Source organism: Chelonoidis abingdonii, chromosome 10 (genome assembly GCF_003597395.2).
Source record: "Chelonoidis abingdonii isolate Lonesome George chromosome 10, CheloAbing_2.0, whole genome shotgun sequence".
In the NCBI taxonomy this organism is placed as follows: domain Eukaryota; kingdom Metazoa; phylum Chordata; order Testudines; family Testudinidae; genus Chelonoidis; species Chelonoidis abingdonii.
The window spans coordinates 23680892-23706078 of record NC_133778.1 but is presented as its reverse complement, the minus strand read 5'-3'; the positions used below and the strand labels follow the sequence as shown (position 1 = coordinate 23706078).

The 25187-nt window shown below is 40.9% G+C and overlaps 1 protein-coding gene across 1 annotated transcript in view; it reads right to left on the bottom strand.

Moving 5' to 3' along the window:
- Nucleotides 1-25187, bottom strand: part of ANKRD44 (ankyrin repeat domain 44) — a 228991-nt gene that overhangs the window by 47691 nt on the left and 156113 nt on the right. Inside the window, exons 13-15 of the mRNA XM_075069823.1 lie at nucleotides 21785-21853; nucleotides 10646-10777; nucleotides 8563-8674 (exon numbers count right to left, since the gene is read on the bottom strand). Of these exons, the coding sequence (XP_074925924.1) occupies nucleotides 8563-8674; nucleotides 10646-10777; nucleotides 21785-21853 (313 nt within the window). The remainder of the gene's footprint in view (nucleotides 1-8562; nucleotides 8675-10645; nucleotides 10778-21784; nucleotides 21854-25187) is intronic.

Sequence of the window (25187 nt, the reverse complement as noted above, 5' to 3'; positions counted from 1 at the left end):
ATACAAGAAAGTGTGTAGCAGTAAGAATTTTAAAGGAAAATCAAAATACACAACATGCAATTATTTTTTTAATTTACTTACTATATCCAAAGGAGTTTTGTTTCCAATCTGATTAAAAATGGTAATTAGTATAATTAAAATATAGAATATGAAAACATTTTGGTGCATTACAGATGTTTCTTTTTTAGTTCTTTGCTTTACAATAAACTGCATTACAAATATTGCTCGAATTTTTTTTTCCCCAGGAACTAGGTCTCTGATCTAAAGGTCTTGATCCTGCAGGTCTCTACTTATATACGTAGCACTTCTAAAGCAAATGGGACAACTCACTACTGAAAGACTGGGCCCCTAAATACGTACTGTGTGGAGTCAAACATTTTCTTTACTGAGAAAAAAAAAAAAGTAGGGGGGAAATACGACGAAATACAGATCTATCACTAACCTGTTTGTTCAAAGGGTACTGCTAGAGATATATGCTTAAAATTATACGGTGCTTTTTATGCTAGTAAAAAAACCTAAAACTTAACTGTTTTTATAACATCAATGAACAGAGAGAGTAAGCAAACTGTTAAAACTGTTCCACTAAAAGATTGATCATCAATATGGTGATGCAGGAGACATTGCTAACGGGTGGTGCCCCTAGGAAGCCTGAATGATGTTGAATAGCTATTGCAATTTGAGTCCAGTCAGAGAAGAACAATTCATATAACTCCATTTTAGATATTGTTTAATAAAGTTATTAATTAAATTACACATTAGGACAGTGAAGTGACTCTAGTGTATTTCCCAGTTTTGTTCCACAAAAAAAGGTGAAAGTGGTTGAGGTTTAAGTTTAATAAAAAAAAAGCACAACGAGCCACTGAAGTTTCCTGTGCTCTAAAATGTACAGCTTTGAACCTTGTTTCCTGCATGGAAAGTCAGTTTCAGTTAACGTTAAAACCATGTAGTTTTACGTTGCCTTCCTAAAAACCTAGCTTTCTCTTTGTTAAATACATGTGAAGAATGAATGCTCATCTGCAAGTTGCCTTCAGGAGGGCTAGAATAGAGATCATAATTTTATCTTCATTACACTTCTTTAAAACAGCTGCAGAGATGCAATTATGTGTGTTATGCTGTAATTGTCCTACCATAATGAACTCGGGTTACACAGTAAAACACTGTTACACCGTTTCAATTTCAGCAAGGTTCTATGCATTAACAAAAATAGATTTACCAACCACTCTTTAATCCAGCAATAATTTTAAGTATTCTATTTAACACTGTTCCTACATGTTATTAGAGTCCTTGGCACATATCCCACAGCTCTGTACATCTGAAGAAAGGAGATGGCAGGACATTGCTGCTGTGGGGATAGGAGTCTTCTGTCATTGATTTGTGTTATTAAAGTTGGGCAGGTTTTTTTTTTAAATTACATGACATGGTTACATATGATTTTTCCCCTCTGAATTTTAAGCTTTAATTTGGGACAAAAGCAAAGGAATTAAAACAGCTAAAAGGGAATTAAAGGGAATAAAGAGGGAAATAGAGCAGCGAATGTGTGGTCCTAACGTTACAGCAATCAGACAGTTTGGAGGTAGACATGCTGCTCCTTGAGTCACCAGGAAGGTCGAGTCTGACAGCCGCCCCACTCACCCACTCAGCAGTGCATATGCGTTCCAGACCACAAAGAAACAAAGGCATTATTGGCCTGGGTGTATGTATGGCTAGTAGGTTCTCTGGGTACTCACATTAAATAAATATCACTGTCTATATTCTTTCAGGTTAAATAATTTGGGCTGACTTGGATGATAATCGTTTTTTTAAAAATGCTGTAGAAATTTTCGTTTCCTCTCCTTGGAAATTTTGATGTCTCCAGTCAGGGCTCAGCATTACTGTCACTTGGTTTATGATCACTCCCTCTCTTAGTAGTAAAGGACATTTTTCCTCCCTCCATTTTATGCCTGTATTTGTGTGGTGATGGTGGTTGGAACTACTCTTGGTTAGAGTTATGGTCACATTCCAGCAGCCTGAACCAGGCATATGCTCTTTTCTCAGAATACTTCATGCTATAACAGTAGATCTTTCTTACTGTTAGAAATAAAGGGCCCCACTACTAAAGGGTGAAAGATGATTTCAAGTTACTTCAATAGAACTAGGATGATTTATACCAGCTGAGGTGCTGCATCCTTTTGCCTTGTCCACACAGAATCCAATTCTTTAATGTAATCTTCACAATACAGTTTCCAGGGGAGACACTGAAACCCCTCTTTTATTATAAGCCACTTTTAAAAGGAGGATTAATTATGCGGAGCTTGCCTTGGACAGACCTCCTGTATACACTCCTGATGTTTACACTTGCTTCCACAATGCACACTTTTACCCAAAATGATGTCCTGGAGAAGACCTGCCAGACTCCAATTTTTAAATATCCTGACAACAACCTGAAGTAAAGTGCAGAATGAGGATACTTTTCTTTCTATACACCTTTTCTCCACCAAGGTAGTAATGCCAATAGGGTCAAGCTCAACCCTGGTACAATCTCTTGGCTCTGGCATCCGGCCTCTGACTCCAGCTCTGACCCTGAGCTCCAATTCCTGAATGCTGACTCCAGCTCTAACCACTAGACATGACCACTCACGTCCTGGTCTCTGACACTAAATCTGGGATGGTTAACAACTCAGGTATCAAAGTCATCAGCAAGTGACTCTAGTCATCCCAAACAAGTTCTGATAAAGGACTCGATGCTGAATACATTTATGCACATGCTTCATTTTCAGTTCATGTTTAATTTTTCCAGAATTGGATCTAAAATCTTGACCCTTGAAGAACCAGAGTGATAAGTGGGCTGCGGGGCAGGGGGCTGGACTCGATGACCTTTCAAGGTCCCTTCCAGTTCTAGGAAATTGGTGTAGCTCCAATTATTATATAAGTGCCTCCATTTAGGGCAGTCACAAAGTGTCCTCATAATAAAGAGGTGGAGATGCAGGCAACAAGGAATCCCAGTATCTGTACAAATATCTGAGTCATGGCCAGATGTGGAAAGGGAACTTTTGAATGCTTATCCCAAGCAAACATGAGATTAATTTATCACTAATAATTAGCCTCTACTCCCTGCTGTGATGGATGGATGATTGTTGATAAGGGATATATGAAATTAGCATTAACCATATGACAGATTTACTGGGTTAATGATTTTAGCTTCTTCACGTAGCAGGTTTACACTGTACTTCCTCTGCATTCTTAAGATGTTTTTCTGAGCATCGGGGCCTCTCTCACACTTCAGACTCCCTCAGTTAAATGAAAGAGACATATCAAGATATGCCTCTTCTATTAGATGTGATTTTCAGTGCAATGATGTACTAATTCCACCCTCAACTGTATTACAGTTGCATTAATTTACTTTCTGCCTCAGCCAAAAGGTAGAATTCATTTGCAGACAGAACAGAGGGGATAAGAGATTACAATAAAAAAGAATAATTAATTCTTGTGGCCAACCAAAATATTCCACTGCTACAGAAGGACATTTTACGTGTTCTAAACCTACATAAAATCAAAAGGGTTTAAATGGCCTTCCAGATAACACTTTAATTTGAAATTAGTTTAAATTGCACACTTTGCACATCAATTCAGATTTTACATTAATAGCCCATTTCAGTGAAATATACAGGTTTTTAAAAACACCACTATTAACTCAGTGATGTTAATCTCACCATGACTCCAAAATATTAGGTAGTGACCTCCCTGAATACTAAAGAAATCAGTCCAGATTTAAACAAATGTGTAAGGAAAGAGGTTATTTTTAGCAGAAAGAAAGCAGACAGGAGATACTGACACACATTTACTCAAATGTGTGTGCCTACCATTCGGTCTTTTATGGATGGCTGGTTATAGATGGAAATAGAATTCAGGTAACCACTCTCTTCCCCATTTGTTTAGCTGCATGATGTCATTTATCACTGTACAGATATTCCATTAACATCACAGATGATGTAAATGCCATCAGGTACAAAATCCCTCTGACTGAACACTATTTCAGAACAAAATATTATGATAGCAGGTAACCATGTAAGCTTTATCTGGTTGGGTCAAAAGATCTGCCTTTTCACTATTAATCCTCTTCTCTCTTAACTACCCCCATTCACACACAACACTCCGTTCACTCCAACTGGTGTGGAAAGATGTAGGGTTTCCAACTCCATGCCCTGGGGCAGGCAGATACTACACACAGGATGAAGAAGATACTACACACAGGATGTCATCACAAAGGATGGACAGGTAACATTTCCATGCCACCCTCCCTCAAATGTTCCACTATAGGGGAGGCAACTTTAAGTCACAAATGACTAGCAGCCCTACCAGTTTAAATTGACATGGGACTATCTCCCAGCTGCCTAGGCCACAGCCTTCCCCAGCTAACATCTCCTACTCTGGGGCCTGTGGTGGAAGAAGGGAGATTGTCATACCTTAATATGCCCACAGTCTTTTTGCCCCACCCAGATGTAGTTTCCAGTGTCCAGAGCCCTGCTTTATGTTGGGGGAAGCTTACACTTCTTAATACATACACGCACAGCATTATATGTGCATCACACATTTTAATTATAAGGTTAGACATTTTTCTAAAATCACCTTCCTGTTTGTTATATGACTACTGAGGGGCTGAGTTTCTGAGGGCACTACAGAGCACTGATGCTTTGAGGATAGAATCTCGCCTTCAATTATACATGTGCAACATCAACCTTGCAGAAAAGCATAATTGTGAGCAGAAATTAACCTTAATTATTTGATGAATCTGGAATGATTTATTTAATCTTAATGAGAGCTGAGGAGGCTCCTTCATTCCTAGGATAGGGTCCACAATGAATAATAGAGAAGCCAAAAAACCCCATCATATTCCATGGACAATTATCCTTTCCCCAATTGAAACCAAGGAATTTTTTAAAATAATGCTGATAATAGTGGGATGCTTAAGAAAACATGGATCAGTTCTCCTAACTAATTTATCTCCATTTTATATTGTCTCTTCCTCTTTATATCTTTTAATTAAGAAGTGACTAATTATTTGAAATAGGATATTTTTTATACAGTTTTGGTCAGCAATCACCATAAAATAGAAAAACAAGAATATAATCAGACCTTTGAAAAGTCTGATGAATTGCAGAATGCTTGAAGCAAGCAACCCTATGCATCAATCCACAGATTCAGCCGTGGGGTTGATTAAAATTGAATGCTGCCTGCAACATTAACTAAGGAGTTCTGTAAGAGGGTGGGTAGCCCAACCCTCCAGACATTAAGAGTAAAATCACTCTGTTTTGTATCTCCTTCCCCCACCAAGAACACTGCCCATGTCAGGGCAAGTGCTACCCAGGGGGGATATATTTATATTTTCCTCCATTTAGTGATGCTTTCGGCTTTGGGACTGCAGGGTCTAGGCACTCTCCAATTCTCCATCCGCTTCACTAACCATGATAAGCAGTGACCGCTTTCTTCTAGGGTTGCCTGATGCTCCTCAGTCAGATTGCCCCTTTGCCTCAAGGCCACCTGCCTGGCCACCTCCAATGCAGCTATTTTCTCCTGGTACTTCTCTGTCAGAAAGATCAGCCTTTCACTCTTCTCCCCTGTCAGCAATGTGTCACACCTCTTGGCAGCAGTACCAGGTTCTGCCGTGACTGCAGCCTCCACCCTTACTGCAGCCTCCAGGGATGCGAACTGTTCATACATGCTCCTGGCTGACGTTTTCTGCTGCTTGATTTCTTAGACCCAAGCCTGCAGCTGTCCTGCTTTACTCAGGGGAACTTTCAACTCATTAGCCTACTCCTTCATTCTGTGCTTCAGTTCTTTTACTCGGTACCTGATCCTCTTCGGCTCATCCTTCCAACACAGTGTCATTTCCCCCACCTTGGTTAGGGAAATGATTTGTCCCTCTGGAGCTAGCACTTCTGCCAGCAGACTATAGCATTCCCCTATCCTATGAGCTTCTGATGCTACAGAATGCTTCTTGGCCTTTTTCGCCTCAGGCCTCTCTGTTGGGAATCTGCTGCACCCTCTCACCCTTGATCCATCTAGCCAAGGATTATCTTCCTTATTCTGCAGGGCTTTCCTCAACCCGCTTCTTCAAAGGGCAGACCTAACGTGCCCAGCCGTTCCACACTTATAGCATTTAGGTTGCCTCTTCCCTCTCCCTCCCCGATCCATCCTTTAGCATTCCTCTGATTGACTGGACCACCTCTGGAATCAGGTTGCCATCTGGGCATTCAAACTGTCTGTCCTTGTTTCCCACACTAGAAACAGAAGCCCAGTGCATACCTCTCCGGCTGATGACGTGCTGTTGATTTTGCCGGGCTGCCCACAGCACCTTCGGTTGTCTGTTGATCCTGCAGAAGTTGCAAGAGGACAACCAGGATTTGCTGTTGTCACACCAGATACTGCAGTACTTCTTCCATCTTGTGCTCCAGAGATACACCATTGTTGCTTCCCTTCTTGACAGGAAGGGGTTCAGAGATCCTGGTGACTGCACCAATTTGTAGCAGCGTGGCCACTATTGCCTCCTGAGCTCCCCATCACAGACAGGGGTGCCTCTGTAGCTCCCTCTCCCTGTTTTCTCCTTCATGGGGCTCCTTAAACTCCACATAGTTTAAAGGAAAAAATAAAATATTCCCCACCTGGGGTCCAATTTATTTAGTTCCGAGACATGCACTGGTCCTTCTGACCCCGTGTCTCTTTTCCCTTAGTTGGGGAGTTCCTTGCCTTCTTTCCCAGACTAGGACCACAGTTCATTGTCTCCATGAATGTGCTCAATTAAGCCAGTCTTGCTCCCTGCAGCTGCTGCCTCAAGCCAGCTACCACTTCTCAAGCTTCTGTTTTCTGAGCACCCCCAACTCACTGCAGCCACCTGCTGCTCTTTTTAGGGAATTAGCAGCCCACACACAGGTCTACTGCCTTTAATGATCAGGGTTGGCTAGACCCAGGCCCTCCAGCCATTAAGGGGCAAGCCACCCTGTTCCATGTCCCTATTCTTATTTATGGTAGAGGAGATGGTCAGATTGGGCACGATTCTAAATCTCAGTCTAGGATGAAGACTCTCAAAGATTCTCTCTCTCAAATGAATAAATGAAGGGTGGAAGAACAGGTATCAGAATTTGACAACTTACTCTTCCTCCCTGTGTTACATGAAAAAGGAGGGGCTTGCAGTACAAAAAAAAATCATGGATGGTAATGAATAAAAATTAAGGGCTGATTTGTTTAACTAAGAAAAACCGTGGCAATCTGCTGCAGTCAACACTAAAAATCAAGGTTGTGGTTCCAGACAAATTCCTAGACACACCTCTCTTGCTGAAGGCACACTAAATTATAACCAAACCATGCCAGGGTCACCCACAACACACACTGCTGCTGTTCCTTTTCACCTGAACTGTATAGATCCATATCGTAGCAGACAAAATCTAAATTTCAATTTAGAGTTTCCTTGCTTTTGTGACTTTGATGTAGACCATCAACACAATTTCCCATATGGCAATGTGACTATTACTATGCATATTATGAGAAGTAGTCCATGTGTATTGTGCAGTCATCCCTTTTAATCAGGGGCGGTTCTAGCTTTTTTGCCGCCCCAAGCACGGCAGTCAGGCAGCCTTCGTTGGCTTGCCTGTGGGAGGTTCCCAGTCCTGCAGATTTGGTGGCTTGCCTGCGGGAGGTCTGCCAGTCCCACAGCTTCAGCGTACCCACCGCCGAATTGCCGCCCAATCCACGGGATCAACGGACCTCCCACAGGCAAGCCGCCGAAGGCAGCCTGACTGCTGCCCTCACAGGGACCAGCAGGGCACCCTCCGTGGCTTGCCACCCCAGGCACGCACTTGGAGCGCTGGTGCCTGGAGCCGCCGCCGCTTTTAATATAGAAATACTTTGGCCTGTTAAACAAACCAAGGAAGCAAAAAAAGGTACTAAAAAGGCACCCGATGCCTCCATTTTACAGGACTGAGTATATATAAAATTTCATTTCTCAACTTTAAGCCATTTTTGGCATGATTAGAGCCTGCAAAACAATATTAATAAAGTCTTCATCATGCCGCAGATTTCAAGCACTTCAGCTCATCTGCATCACATGCTGTTCATTTTTACAAGTCATAGCTTTTCATGAATTCACACTATATAACTTTCTAGCAACTGTGCTTTTTTTCTGACAAGTATATCGTCTCCCTACCTGATATGGTTAAACGTATGAAAATTAGGAAGTATAATGTTGACATGGACTATCGTAATACTGCAATTACTGCATAATATGTAAGGAAAGATACTACTTTTGTGCAGTTGATAGTAAGGAGTGTCATGCTACCATTACTCAGCTTCATTAGATCATTCAGTTAATGTGTTATCTATGTGCAGGGATCAAGGATTTGTCTTGAAAAGGCCATAACAATGCCAAGTTACATCTGCTTCTGAATATTTGTCTGTAGCGTACCTTCCTCTACATTTCTTCAGCATCATGAACATCCATGATGCTAAACAATAACAATTCTGTAGAGTTCATAACATGCCCATGAACATCTTCTAAAAATGGAAGTCTTAGCACTGATTGAGCTGACTCACCAATTCCAAACACTGTCTATGGCCATAAGCAGCAGCATAGTGCACTGTGTTGTACCCTTCTTTGTCTTGGATCGATGGATTGGCATCATTTTGAAGCAGGAACTCTAGACACCTGTGAATAATTTACACATTTAAAGTACAGATCATACCACTTAACAGAATCATCTCCATTGCAACTATGAACAACACTAATGCCCCTTTTCTACAAAGCTGGCTATTAAACGTTATATTCCTTACAGAATCTTGTACCACACAAGAGTTTTCCTGCCTTAAACTTTTGTGCAGCAATATCTGCTGGTCTTGGAGTAGCTTGTTGATACTGTGACACTCTGTATCACAAAGCAACACCATTACACCCCCATATATACCATGACTATATGATTATGGTATGTCTTATATGAAGTATGTCATGTAAGGTATTAATGGAAAAGTTATGATTTGCTGAATATGATTACCCTATTTGTATGCCTGTATCATTTTTTTATCTAAATTTATGAATATTGACTATGTACCAGTATTTCAAATATGTTTGCTCCTGGATAACATCCACAAGGTAGTTTACCTCCAGTGTAGCCAGCACATTGTGGATGAACCATTCAAGGTGATGACCCATTAAGAAACATAATAGGCCATAGAAGAACCTTATCTCCATCTGATGGGTTTTCCACACCCAGCCTGTGTATAGAAGACTGGTGAACTGTTTGTACCATAAGGGTGAGACACTGCTTGATTCAAATCCTGTCTAGTTTATAGGACTTAGATTAATATTTTGTTTTATTTTCTAGGCAATCTACTTTGATCTTTATACTTATTACTTATAATCACTTAAAATCTCTGTAGCTAATAAATCTGTTTTATATTTTACCTAAAAACCATGTAGTTTGAGTGAAGTGCTTGAAAAAATATTAGCTCAGTTATCAAAAACCGCTGTATGTCCTCTCCTCGTTGAGGGAGGAGCAGACTGGGTAATAAACTTCCACTGCTTAGGCTTTTGACCAGGGCAGGATGGTACAGTTCTGAGTCCTAGGCTGGGGAGCTGCGGGGGAACTGGCTGGAGCCTCTCTATTTGTTGGTTCATGAGTGGCTGGCAAAAGCATTCATGTAACTCAGTTTGGTGTGTCCCTGCCTGTAAACGTTTGTGTGAGTGCAGGACCAGGAGAGGTCTGCAGCTTGTCACAGCATCACGGTGAGAGAGGGAGCCCATGCTGGTACAACAGAGGGCTCAACAGTACCTCTGCACCTCAGCAACGCCCGTCAGAGATAGTAACAGATCTGAAGTTCAACACAGCCAGTACTGCCTCTCTAGTTTAAGATACATTTCTACAACAAAGAGCCAACAAGAAATTATATTTAACTTTATCATGGGGTAAATAGCTTACCTAGAAGAAAGAAAAGTGACAATGTCATTACTGATACAGTTCAAAATTCACTGATCAAAATCACAGATATCTAAACTAATCCAATAGCTGGCTGACTCTGAGCTCAACGGCAACTAAGCTATTATCCCAAATACATATATTTTTAATTCTTTTGATAGCGATAATTTCTCTATCTGAATCAAATATATTCTGGGTACGCCCTGGGCCATCTATCAGAGCTTCATTTTTTACCCTTCTGGAAAAAGATTTCAAAATGTTTTCTTTGTCACTCTCTTCCATATGTCACAACATGTAGTCAAACTAATGTAAAACTATTACCAACACGAGTGACATTTAAAACAAAAACACTGCACAAAAACATCAGATTTGAACACAGTAATACTTGCGGAGGACACTGGGTTATATTTTCCTTGCAACATACAAACCTAGTGTATCGTATTTAAATAAAATAGTGTGGGATGTTAAAGAATTATTATTACCAATGCAATAAACATGCAGTTAGGGAAAGCGACAAGCATGGAAACAGAATTGGAAAATACATTAATAGATCAAAGAGCATTTTACTTAGGTTAGCTTCTAATAGTATCAGGCATCATCTGTAGCAGAGCAATGAGTGAACAAGACAGGAGTATAAACTGCAGCCTAAAGAAGCAGAGGCATTCTCTAAAAATGGAGTCTAACTGCTGTATTGACACCAAACTTACAATGCAGCTTCTTTTTCCTTCATCTCATTGGCTCTTTCAAGTTCTTCGGCATTTTCATGGGAGTTACCTAAAATATTCTTTCTTCTTAACATAAGGGACAGAAAAATGCAACTCGTTTTCAAAACTTCAGATCAGTGATTTTGGCGTAATTTACCATCCCCACTCTCTCCTCCAATCAAGCAAAAGTTAAATAAAGGGCCTAGCATATGAACTAATCACATTCCCAGACATTGAACACACCTAAAATATGCCAGCTCTTCATTCTGTACGTCAACTTCAAAAGTAATCAAAAAAAGTTTTGATTTCCAACAGAACCAATTTGTTCACCACTTTCTGGAACTTTCTGTTTCCCCACACCTGCCCATTGCCCTCAAAGACGCTTCTTTGCAACCCTATGCTCCCAATCGCCATCTCCATTCTCTACCCATGGTAACTTGCTGTACCTCCCTGTTGACCAAGGAATAGAACCCTGTGAAATTTTAACCACCAGCACTAAATTGGCCTGTCTTGACTCTGCTCTCGATGTGTTGCTGACAGTTCCCACACTCTGCTAAGGGTCTAGGCAACACTCTTATGACACTCCAACAAGACTCTTTAGACATGTAAAGAACTGAATAATTGTTCAAACTTTTGAGCCTACTGGAAAGTGGAATGTCTCTGGTAATGCTACATGAAGGGTCTCAGTCTGGTGGGAACGGCTGGCAGTGGGTTAAATTCTATAGACAGACATTATTTGACCCTCAGGACTGTAGAAATCAAGAGCCAAGAAAGAAAGAAAAAAAGTTTCTGAACTGCTGTGAACCTTCACAAATATTTGACTAAAAAACACAGTTTGGTCTACTTGGATTTTTTGCCAAACTAATTTGCCCATAACTAATTTGCCCATAACTAATTTTAGTCTCTATCCAACACACACATTCCAGACTGGATTTTGAGCATTATAGAATGGTGAATCTTTTCAAAACATTCAGTGTGCCAATGCTCCACATCCAGATTTGACATTCTGTATCCCAATAATGATCCCAGTTCTGTCTGATGTCCAGAAGGATTGCAGACATCACAGATATCTGAGATACGCAGAATATGCAACATTAATTCACACAGATGTTCCCTGACTATTACTCATGTGTCATGCCTCAGAAGTAAATGAACCATTCAATGCTATAAAAGTGTTAGAGGATGGCACATGCATTGACCGTGGACCCAAACACTCCCAGACACAGTTAAAGGCTGCATCTGCTAACCACAGTCAGATGATCTCAATTAAATTATTAATAAGTCTCAATAAGAGGGGTGGAGGGAGAGTTCCTGCTGATCTGCAGAGAAAATATATTCAAAAAAATCTCCATTTACTGGTAAGTGGCCTATCTATTTCATTAAAATGTCTCTGTGAATTCTGAGTGTAGGAAGGGATACATTCTACTAACAAGAAGTCAAGACAGCTGAACCTCTGGCAGAACAAACTTTTAGTCCTTCACAAACTGGGATTCCTGCCTCCTCATTACTAAGCTGGACACAAAGAAGAATCATCTTCAATAGTCTTTGGACCTAAATAGCCTGACCTCTGGAATTTTTTCCCATATGTTGGAATTCAGGGTAAGGCCACAAAAGCATAGTATCGTTCCACAGCATACTAACGGCAGATCAGCCAGGGGTTCTTGAATCTTACTCACTCATCTAAGTGATACAGCGGCTACTAAAAGGATAATATAAGAAGACAAGAACACTCCTCATGATGTTCAAATCCAATGTTCCAGTTGGAACTAAGTTTGAAATGTGTTTTTTCTGTGAAAAATGGCTGGGCGTCGAGGGGAGAGAAGAAAATGCATGCAAATTTGCATGCGTGTTTTCGAACTGCCAGCTCCTTCTGTAGTCTCCAAGATTCAACAGTCTGTGCTGACTGTAAGCAACAGAAGTAGTGCGGTCAAACAACCTTACTCGTCTGGAAATGAAACATGATGAATTCATGATTGGGATTACATGACAGGACTGCCTGTAATTTAGGACTGGACTCACTGACCCAGGAGATCCCTTCCAGTCCTAAATCCCTTTGTTCCCCTCTCAAAGAATAGGAAGGGGTAGGATTAGTTTCAAGCTCGATGGCACCACCGGGTGAAACAGCAGAAAAGGAGGGCATATACCACAGCAGATACACATGGTCTTTACTGCTTTTGTTAAATTCAGAAGTCTTAGCAAGGCTTAGATGCTTGGCACCCAGAGGGATAAGAGGATTGAGGAGATTCTGAAATGAGAAAAATGGCAACTTTGGTCTGAAAGATGAGTAAGAAAACCCTAGGGATTTAGCCATAGATCTAGTATCTAGTTTTCTAATTTCAACAGATTTACTATTACCTCAGGGTCTCTAGAGAGCAAATCAAAAACATCAGAGTGCACTTCTTGCGGCAACCCAGACAGTCTGAGCCATAAAACATTGTGAAGTATCACTGCTGATGCCAGAAAATGAACAACTGTCCTAGACATGTCCAGCAACACGTGTCTGACCTTTTAACTTCTCAGGAAAGGGTCATATCATAGGAATTTTTTTACTGCATAAGACTACATTATAGAGGTCCATCGCCACCTGATAGTTTAGTAACTTTCTGCATATGCACATTGCAAGAGACACCAACAAATAAGATCGTTTTCAAAGCTGGACTAGTTTATGTGATTCTCTGTCCGGGACGGGGGGGGGGGNGGGGGGGGCGGGTCTCATGTGAAGGTACTGCCACCCTCCACTATCTTGGAAGCCATAAAAACAACCAGAGGTGAAACAAGGAAAAAGCAATCTTACTAATGTTTGGGGACTTGACTAAATGAATCAGGCTTTTTGCCACTGCTAGAACTGGCTTGATGGATCCTAAGCTTGGTCAAGGGCCTGTTTATAGGCAGGCCCCTGACTTGTCATGTCAGAACTCCAGACAGCAGGAGAGGCCCAAAATCTCAAAAGTTGGCTTTGAACCAAGAGTTTCAGTACAAAGAGTAGCTGCTCCTGATGGAGACTGGCCTAGAAACTTCCAACCCTAGTATATGATAGAGTGGAAAAGGGAGGCAAGTGGATGTACAGGAAGTGCAGTCTTTTGAAGACTCTGCTGCCTCACGGCTAGGAGCACATGGATCTGAGGGTGAAGTTCATGTACTTCCTATCTGTTTTACTGCAGGGAATGGTTCTGTGGTTTGCAATGGCGTGGCACACAACTTTCTACAGTAGGGCTACACAGAGGCCATTTCAAGAGAGCAATGAAGCTTTTAGAAGATGTTATACTGGAAATGAATTGTATGTCAAACAATTTTTTACAATACTTAAATGTATAAAGAAACCAAAGTGAATGATCCCGTAGACCAGGAAAGGAACAGAGAGGACTGTGTGGGCATAGCCTAACAGGCAATGAAAACAGCTGACTAATGGTTTTAAATTCCAAAGGAGACCTAAGGCTATCATAGATTATTAGGTTTGGAAGTGACCTCAGGAGGTCATCTAGTCCAACTCCCTGCTCAAAGCAGGACCAATTCCCCAAATGGCCCCCTCAAGGATTGAATTCACAACCCTGGGTTTAGCAGGCCAATACTCAAACCACTGAGCTATCCCTCCCCCATTTGATCTATACATCATGTCATAGGGCAGACACCACCAAATTATGTAACAAACTGAGAATTAGAAATTGTACAGACTAACCAGAGATTTGAGAGAAGGGGAGGTGTCATTAATGAAGCTGTTGAGGAGAGTTTCTTAATCCCACTAGAATCAGACTTTGTTCCCAATGGGCGTAAGAGCACTGCATAACACTGGCACCATACTCCAACCAATGAACCTCCGGTTTCCACAAGCACAGTGGTCTTTTCTGCTAGTGGCTGTGTTCAGGGTTTTATAAAATATGCTAATGAGTGAATACAATGTAACTAGAATATGCTTCATACAAAAGGTCTCTTGTAAGGTATCATTACAAAGCTTATAATCTATTGAGTGTGATCATCCTATTTGTATAAATGTATCACTTGTATCTGAAACTAGAAATATGAAATATAACTCTGAGGGCCTATAAGTAATTATGCAAAGTGTGGGTCATTAATGGTGGTTTGGAATCTTGATGACTCCCATTAACCAGGACAATTGTCTGCAGATGGGTGCGTTTTACCTGTAAGTCTCCCTGTATACCTGTGTGCTGGCAAGTGGGCAATGAAGTCTTGCGGTGATATGTGATCATGTCACCTGAACTGGAATCCATCTTTAACCTGGTGTCTTTCCATTGAGAAGGAGGGGATGGGAACTCAGAGAAGGACAAAAGGATTCCCGCCTTAGGCAAAAGATATATAAAAGGGGTGGAACAGAACAAAGGGAGGAGGAGCCATCATGAAGAATCCCCTAGCTACCACCTAAGCTGGAACAAGAGCTGTACCAGGGGAAAGAATTGTGCCCAGGCTGGAAGATAGTCCCGTCTGAGGAAAACTTATTAGAAAGATTCTGGAGGGTGAGCTTATTCTGTATTCAGTCTTGATTAGACTAGATTGCCCATTTATATCTTTATTTGGCTTGGTGACTTACTCTTGTTTCTGTGATTATATTGGAACCACTTACCTCCTACTTTCTGTATTTAATAAAATCACTTTTTACTCTATTTAATTATCGAGTATTATTCATACCTCAGGAGAGCAACAGCTGTGCATCTCTCTCTATCAGTGTTACGAGGGCAACAATTTATGAGTTTACCCTGTATAAGCTTTATACAGGATAAACAGATTCTATTTGAGTTTAGACCCCATTGGATTGGGCTCTGGATTTAAGCAGCACACTTTTTTAGCTGCTTTCAGGTAACCTATAACCCATGCGTTTTGGGCAAGTATTTCCAGACCCTGGGTCTTGTGGCAGGCGGGAGTGTCTGGTCAGCAGACCGGGGTGCTGGGCCCCGAGCTGGCAGGGAAGGCAGGAGCGTAGATTTAATCTTGGCACTCAGGAAGCCTTCCCAGGGGTTTTGTCATCAACCATGCACGGCCTGTTCCCACTTTTCATTGCTGAACACCGATCTTGTCTCACTGTTGCCCGTCCCCAGTTGACTTTAGCAGCCTCTCACCCCCCATGGGTTTCTGTTTCTGTCAGCCCCCACAGTGACATTCACGGGGGGCCTACTCATAGGTGCTGAACTGGGAGTGGTGCACCCATGGCTTTGACGTGGTTTCCATGGTATCAAGCTTCACAGTTATTTGAATGGCTTCTTAGATCCCATTGTACAATTGTTCCGCATCCTGGACCTTTCATCTTCTGATAGAAGTCTGGGTAGGCTGGCAATCGCTTGTCATTAGTTTGTATTTCCCCATCTGAAAGATCTCTTCCCATATGCCTCACGCTCATATACTTTTCAAAGCCCAACAGGTAGAGCAGGCATGGATTCTCTGAACTCTCTGGGGGAAAACCCCGAATTAAGGAAACCGACGGCCAGTGGAGGGAAGTCGTTCAGCAGGAGACGGTGGGCAGTTTATTATTGGGATTTATGTAGGCACTTCAAAATTAAAAGGTAACTATGTGCAGCCTGCATACTGCACTATCATGATATTCTTGCTTATAATCACAGCTTATTTCAGTAATGTGGTTGTCTTTGAGGAGGGGAGGAGGATTACTTGTTTGGTTTATTTTTGATTTGTTAAAGAGATTGTGGCATTGAAAGAATATTAAATGACATTGAGTTAGAACACAGTCAAAAACAGGAATATAAATAGGCTTTTTTACTTTGTTCCCTGTCTGAAGCAGCAGGCGTATTGCAAAGCCGTCGTCCCAGTATTGCGCGTTCATTATATTTGCCCCTGTGGTCACCGTGTCTCGATACAATGAAATGGACAATTCGCAGTGCAAATAGTGAAAGATGTCCTGCAAAACAAAATCCATTTATTTGTTCAAACACTATCTAAACATGATGTGGATCTCTGCTAATGAGTCCAATTGCACCCTTTCCTAGAGAGCTAGGTAAACAAACAACCCATGCTCCTCCCCCCCCGCCCCCCCCAACACCTCAGGTTTTGGGGTTTATTATACAGCTTCTTGTTCAACCAAAAAAAACACAAATTGTCTCTTGGTTCATTACTTAATGAAGTTTAATGGTCTAGCCAGAGGTGGGCAAACTATGGCCTGTGGGACGGTCCTGTCCAGCCTGCTGATGTCCTGGCTGGGAGGCTAACCCGGCCCCTCCCCACAGCCATGGGCCAGGGGTTGGATAGGGCGGGATCCCAAGGGGCAGTCATGCGACGGAGCAGGGGGCAGTTTTATGGCCGGTGTGTCAAGGGGTGGGGAAACGGGCGGTTCGATAAGGCAAAGGCTTCGGAGGGGCAGGGTATGGGAACACGGTGGGGTTAGATGGCAGGTCGGTCCAGAGGGGTGTTGGGGGTGGTCAGGGACAGGAAAGGGGGGGAGGGTTGGATAGGTTGGGGGTTTCTGAAGGGGAGTCAGGAGGCAGGAGGGCGTTGGATAAGGGTGGGGGCTGGCTGTGGGGTGGCAAGCCTTCCCTACCAGCCTCATTCGTTTTCGCAACCCCGATGTGGCCCATGGGCAAACAGTTCTGCCACCCCTGGTCTAAAACTCCAGACAGCATATAACACCCAGCAAAACACACCAATTGGGCGTTCTTACATTTCAGAGCTCCTCTGCCTGAGTCTGTTACCTGTCTCTCCCCCCTCCCATGATAGTAGTCAGCACTTTTAGTCAGCAGGTCAGTTCAGGCGTTGCTCAACTCCGGGTGACACAATGAACTCAGCCTGTATTTCATCCTCCTAACAAATAATCCCAAAACAAAAAAAAAAAAAAAAAAAAAAAAAAAAAAAAAAAAAAAAAACCCAAAAAAAAAAAAAACCCCCCAAAAAAAAAAAAAAAAAAAAAAAAAAAAAAAAAAAAACAAAAAAAAAAACCCAAAAAAAAAAAAAAAAAAAAAAAAAAAAAACCACAAAAAAACAAAAAAAAAAAAAAAAAAAAAAAAAAAAAAAAAAAAAAAAAACAAAAAAAACCAAAAAAAAAAAAAAAAAAACCAAATAAAAAAAAAAAAAAAAAAAAAAAAAAAAAAAAAAAAAAACAAAAAAAAAAAAAAAAACAAAAAAAAAAAAAAAAAAAAAAAAAAAAAAAAAAAAAAAAAAAAAAAAAAAAAAAAACAAAAACAAAAAAAAAAAAAAAAAAAAAAAAAAAAAAAAACAAAAAAAAATAATCATTGGTGTTGCCTTGGCTCAGTCAGAGGTATGGGCAATGATGCTAGTGGGGTTGACATAGCTGTGCAGATGACCTCTCCACCCTGTCACCTGACAGATCCAACATCAGAAAGTCTTCATATGTTGCAGTCTAGTTACAGAGTTCAGAGATTTGGCTTCCCAACTCGAAGCATGCAGTATCATTCAGAAAGCACCTTCTTGCTGGCAGTCAGAGTTCCCTGCTGGGTTATGAAATTTTCAAGGTGCCTCTACCCACTCAAGCCATGAAAAACCTCTAACCATTTAAATTCTTCGCCCCCCCCCCCCAAAAACAAAGTGTTTTTTTGTTTCACTTATTTTGGGAATTGTGAAATGCAATAACCAAAGAGTGCTTCATTTCGTACCTAGTCTCTCAGTTTTGTACCTGTTGTCATTTACCCGGGATAAGTTACGCTTTGGATCACAAGTGTTGCTGAAAGGGCTGATACCTCCTATGTCTCCTTAGGATGCAATATGGTTTTTAAAAAACAAAGTGGAAAGCCCTCTTACTTGCCACCTTTAGGATGATAATGCCATAACGCCTTTAACCATTAGAGCCTTTATGTTAGATTTACTTTATGTTCGAATTATGACCAAGAGCACGTTCCTAAAAGTTTATAATCTTGTATACATTTGCTAGGCTATCAATGTTCCTTGGCGGGATAAACAGCACAATGAGTCCTTAAGAGTTATCCATTTAAAAATACGCAGCTCTGTTTTTTATTTTATTTTGGTTACAAGTACATTTAACGTAGTATTTTTTGGATATACACTTTCCTTCCTATCCAGCTTTAACTGAAAGCTTGTGCTTATTGACTCAATCGCAATTCAAAAACAAGTAAACCATATACCATAATTTGCCACGCAAGATTTGTACAAAGGTGGTGAGACCTCCATGTAGAGGTCCTAACTGCTTATCAGTATTATTGGTGGCTGCACTGCCCCACTGAAAAAAGGCTAACCAGGTTGTTTTTGTGTGCGCCTTCGTCGCCGTGGCTGGCGTCTCGGCCATTTGACAGAGGGAGTTTGAATGGGGAATTCTTGTGAACACGTTCTGATCTTCTCTCACGCAGCTAGTGGTTCTCACAAACTAGGGCATCTGCATCTGAAATGTTCTGTGTTCGTTTGCAATCGGTCTATCCGTTTTGCGGATTAAAATAGGGAGAGAAAGTGTTGATGAGCGAGTAAGTCTTTACTGAGGAAGAGAAATCCATGCACAATCCATATGTCAGTGACGCAGAAGAAAGGATGGCTTTGCTCAGAACATTTGAAAAAAATTGGGGGGGCAGTCAGGAGGCAGGAGGGGTTGGATAAGGGTGGGGGCTAGGCTGTTTGGGGTGGCACAGCCTTCCCTACCCAGCCCTCCATACAGTTTCGCAACCCCGATGGATGCGCTGAGGCTCCAGGTGAGAGGGGAGCCAGGGGTAAGGGGCCAGGGCTGTGCAGTCCCAGAGGGGTGGTGGGGGGTGGTCAGGGGACAAGGAAAGGGGGGGAAGGGTTGGATAGGTGGGGGTTTCTGAAGGGGGCAGTCAGGAGGCAGGAGGGGTTGGATAAGGGTGGGGGCTAGGCTGTTTGGGGTGGCACAGCCTTCCCTACCCAGCCCTCCATACAGTTTCGCAACCCCGATGTGGCCCATGGGCCAAAAAGTTTGCCCACCCCTGGTCTAAACTCCAGACAAGCAATATAAAACCCAGCAAAACACCACCAGTTGGGCAGTTCTTACATTTCCAGAGCTCTCTGCCTGGTCTGTTCCCTGTCTCTCCCTCCCATGAAAGTAGCTCAGCCACTTTTTAAGTCAGCAGGCTCAGCTTCAGCCTGTTGCCTCAACTCAGGGTGACACAATGAAACATCAGCCTGTATTTAATCCTCAAAACATCATGGTGTTGCCTGGCTCAGTCAGAGGCTATGGGCAATGACTGCAGTGGGGTGTGACATAGCTGTGCAATGACCTATCCACCCTGTCACACTGACAGATTCCAACATCCAAGAAAGGATTCATTGTGCAGTATAGTTCACAGAGTCAGAGATTTGGCATTCCCAACTCAGAAGCATGAGTATCATTCAGAAAGCACATTCATTGCTGGGAAGGCAAGAGTTCCCTGCTGGGTATGAAATTTTCAAAGGCTGCCTCTACCACTCAAAGCCATGAAAAACCTCTACCAATTAAAATTCTTCGCCCCCCCCCCCCCCCAAAAAAAAAAGGTTTTTTTGTTTCACTTATTTTTTGGGGAAATTGTGAAATGCAAATAACCAAAGAGTGCTTCATTTTCGTACTAGCTCTCTCAGTTTTGTACCTGTTTCATTTACACGGGATAAGTAACAGCTTTGTTTTTGTATCACAGCTGTTGCTGAAAGGTGACATACCTCACTATGTCTCCTTAGTGCATATGGTTTAAAAACAAAGTGGAAAGCCCTTTACTGCACCTTTAGGATGAAATGCCAATAACGCCTTTAACACATTAGAGCCTTTTAATGTTAGATTACTTTATGTCGTAATTATGAACAAGAGCAAAACTTCCTAAAAGTTATAATCTTGTATATTTCATTTGCTAAGGCTTTTACAATGTCCTTGGCGGGATAAACAGCACAAATGGTCCTTAAAGAGTATCCATTTAAAAATACCGCAAGACTCTTTTTTCTATTTTAATTTGGTTACAGTACATTTACGTAGTATTTTTTGGATTACACTTTCCTTCCTATCCAGCTCTTTAAACTGAGCTGTGCTATGACTCAAATCGCAATTCAAAAACAAGTAAACAACACATATTGGGACCAAGATTTTCAAAAGTGGGGACCTAATGTGAGGTTCCTAACTCATTTCAGTATTAGCTTTGCTGCACTGCCACACTGAGAAAAGCAAAGGTGTTTGAGCTGGTGCCCTGCTGGCTAGCATGACAGGGAGTTTTGACTGGGAATTCTGTGAACACAGATTTGAAATTTCTTCACACCTGTGGTCCAAAATAGCCCAAATCTGACTAATGTCTGGGTTCGTTGCAAGGCTCATCCGTTTTCCGATTTTAAAATAGGGAGGAAAGGGTTGAGAGAAGAGAAATTTTAATGAGAAGGATAGAAAATTGTTCAAGAGGAAGAAGGAGATTTGTGATGGGTTATTTTAAGCTGTTGCCCTCAAAGGCGCATAGGGCATGAGATCTGGCCCCCTTTTTTACCCTAACACAAATAATTTAGGCTCTTGAAAATTCACTTGATTTTCAAAATGGCAGAACAATTCAGTTGTTCCCATTGACTAGATTGGGAGACGTGGAGAGTTCAGCCATTTTGAAAATTTGTTTAGATGCCTAAGGCCTCAATCTTGCAAAGTCTTATGCACATGGTTAACTTTACACACCATGAGTAGCCACTAAAGTTAATGGGACTACTAACAGTGTGTGAAGTTAAGCACATGTATATGCATTTCCAGGATCAGAGCTTAAAAATGAAGTAGGCTCCTATTTTTTAAATCCATGGCGTGGGTGAAAACTGTTTGGCTGAATGTGTAAGGTACATCCGGGGTGCTCAGGAAGTTGAATCAGCACATCCATTTCTGTCATAACAATACCAGCATTATTTTACTTTGAGAAAGTCTAGAAAGCAGGCTGATGAGCAGTAGTTCTCCCCACAGTGACGTGCAGATGCTATCTTGGGCACAAAAGCACAAGGATCCAAGCAGTGCAAACAGCAATGAGGAATAAAATGAAATCACTGATATTTTTAAACAAGAAAGACTCAAGAGCACATGCTTGGCTTTCATGTATTTAATGTAGTCTGCACCTGCCTTGTTGGCATTTAACTTCAAGCGCAGTATCCTATTAGGAATGGTGATTTCCTACCCCCTTTTATGGTTTACCTTTTTAAGCAGAACATATGATTTCTAGATTGAGGGCTTTTTCTCTCTCTTTCTTTTTTTTGAGATATATCTGAAAAAGAGCTTCACAATTTACATACCTCCCACATTTGTCCTTTTTATTAAAATCCGCTCCACTGCTCTGCAAGAGTTTTACACATTCAACGTTACTGAAAAGACAAGGAAAGAAAACAAAGCATGAGCAAAACAGACGTTTTCATCGGTCAGTACCAAAAAAAAAAAAAAAAAAGTGTTATTTCACTATTTGCAGTGCAGAAACGGCATAAACTTCAATTCAAACCCAAACAAAAGAACCAAGAAAAAGGAAACTTGTAGAGATCACACCTTTATTACTAGATAAGCTTGGAATGCTATTCCAGACAAGTTAAAAACTAGGGCCATCAAGCAATTAAAAAATTAATTGCAATCAATCACACTGTTAATAATAGAATATCATTTATTTAAATATTTTTGGATGTTTTCTATATTTTCAAATATATTGATTTCAATTACAACACAGAATACAAAATGTACAGTGCTCACTTTATATTTATTTTTATTACAAATATTTGCACTGTAAAAAACAAAATAGTATTTTTCAATTCACCTAATACAAGTACTGTAGTGCAATCTCTGTCATGAAAGTTGAGCTTACAAATGTAGAATCATGTACAAAAAATAACTGCATTCCAAAATAATACACTGTAAAACTTTAAAGCCTACAAGTCCACTCAGTCATACATCAGCCAATTGCTCAAACAAGTTTGATTACAATCTGCAGAAGATAATGCTGCCCGCTTCTTGTTTACAGTATCACCTGAAACTGAGAACAAGCATTTGCGTGACACCGCTGTATCTGGCATCGCAAGATATTTATGTGCCAGATGTGCTAAAGATTTGTATGTCCCTTCATGGTTTAACCAACAGTCCAGAGGGTATGCATCCATGCTGATGACAGGTTCTGCTTGATAACAATCCAAAGCAGAGTGGACTGACGCATGTTCATTTTCATCATCTGAGTCAGATGCCACCAGCAGAAGGTTGATTTTCTTTTTTTGGTGTTTCAGGTTCTGTAGTTTCCACATCCAAGTGTTGCTCTTTTAAGACTTCTGAAACCAAGCTCCACAACTCGTCCCTCTCAGATTTTGGAAGGAACTTCAGATTCTTAAACCTTGGGTCGAGTGTTGTAGCTATTTTTAGATATCTCACATTGGTACCTTTTTTGCATTTTGTCAAATCTGTTGTGAAAGTGTTCTTAAAATGAACACGTTCTGGGTCATCATCCAAGACTGCTATAACATGAAATATATGGCAGAATGTGAATAAAACAGAGCAAGAGACATACTATTCTCCCCCAAGGAGTTCAGTCACAAATTTAATTAACGCTTTTTTTTAATGAGCATAATCAACACAGAAGCATGTCCTCTGGAATGGTGGCCGAAGCATGAAGGGGCTTACGAACGTTTAGCATATCTGGCACGTAAATACCTTCCAACGCCAGCTACAAAAGTGCCACGCGAACACCTGTTCTCACTTTCAGGTTACACTGTAAATAAGAAGCAGGCAGCACTATTCCCTGTAAATGTAAATAAACTTGTTTGTCTTAGCGATTGGGTGAACAAAAAGGAGGACTGAGTGGACCTTTAGGGTCTAAAGCAGGGGTCGGCAATCTTCGGCACATAGCCCATCAGGGTAATTCGCTGATGGGCTGTGAGACATTTTGTTTATCTTTACCGTCCGCAGGCACAGCCCCCCGCAGCTCTCAGTGGCCGCGGTTCACCGTTCCCGGCCAATGGGAGCTGCAGGAAGCGGCAGCCATCACGTTCCTGTGGCCTGTCACTTCTCGCAGCTCCCACTGGCCAGGAATGGCGAACCATGGCCACTGGGAGCTGTAAGGGGCCGTGCCTGCAGATCGTCAATGTAAACAAAATGTATCGCAGCCTGCCAGTGGATTACCCTGGTGGGCTGCATGCCGAAGGTTGCTGACTCTGTTCTAAAGTTTTACATTGTTTTGAGTACAGTTATATAACAAAAAAAAAGTTACACTTTCACGATAAAGAGATTGCACTACGGTACTTGTATGAGGTGAACTGAAAAATACTATTTATTTCATCATTTTTACAATGCAAATATTTGTAATAAAAAATATGAAGTGTGCACCATACACCTTGTATTCTGTGTTGTAATAAAAATCAATACATTTGAAAATGTAGAAAAACATCCAAAATATTTAATACATTTCAATTGGTATTCTATTATTTAACAGTGCGATTAATCAGAATTAATTTTTTTTAGTTAAATGCGTGAGTTAACTGTGATTAATCAACAGCTCTAGTTAAAACAAATCAATAATATAAATAGAAAGTAATAAATATGTCCTGGATTCAAGGTGAGGGAAGGCAGTCAAAAATTTCTGAAGGGAGTTGTGCTGCTAATACTTCCGATGCTGAGCTGAGAATTTTTCCAAGAACAATTTTAAAGTTTGAAGCAAGCTTACAAAATGCTGGGCTAATAATGAGGAGGAGATTTAGGGCCCAGTTCAGGAAAGCACTTAAGGACGTGATTAATTTTTTGTTCATATGCTGAAGTCCACTTTTTTCTGCAAAACATTTAGCATAAACTTAACTTTAAGCACCTACTTAAATCCCATTTTCTTCAAAGAGACTTAATAACAAGCTTAAAGTTAAGCACACCCTTAAGAGCTTTGTTGCATTCAAATGGGATTATTAATAGTTTTTATCCCCACTGAATGAATTCAATATAATACAACTATGTGTTGTTATTGTTGAAATTGAAGTGATTCTTAATGGAAAATAAAATAGCTGCATTTTAATGTCTTTGTAATTCAAGTAAATTAATGTACAATACCAAACCAGAAGATCATGCAATGAAGCACAATAATCTTCCAACACTCCTTTGTCATTCAGAGAGGTAATAAATCATTTCTACTGAGAAACAGAAAAAAGAGATCCTTTGAAAGCTAGTCTTGTCTCAATACCAATATAACTCCCATTGATGTTAATAGGAGTTACAGGCATGCATCAAGAGGAAAATGTGTGTTTTATATACAGCTCCAGTTCCAGTCTAAAAGAAGCAGATGGAACAAAACTGGTGTTCACCCCAATCTAAAATTGCCAGTGTATAAAATATCTACAAAATGCTCCCCACAACGTTCCCAAATTTTACCTCTTATTTCAGTCCCTTTCTTTCAGATACCTGGGGTATTATTTTGAGTCCAGCTTTAAAGAGAGGTACTTTCCATAGAGTGCTCTGTCATTGTAATTCAGTCCACCCAACTACTATACATCTTCTGTTAACCGTATGAAATAAATGCTTAAACAAGAACAAGCCTGTCTAGTGTCTGAAACACTTTCATTATGTACTTGTGATGTGACGACTTTTGTGAAGTGGACAATGGTCCCCTAAGAAGTGAGCTGACAACTCATTCTTACAAAGGCTACCACATAGTCACCAGGTAGTTACCATATCTGGTCAATACAACCC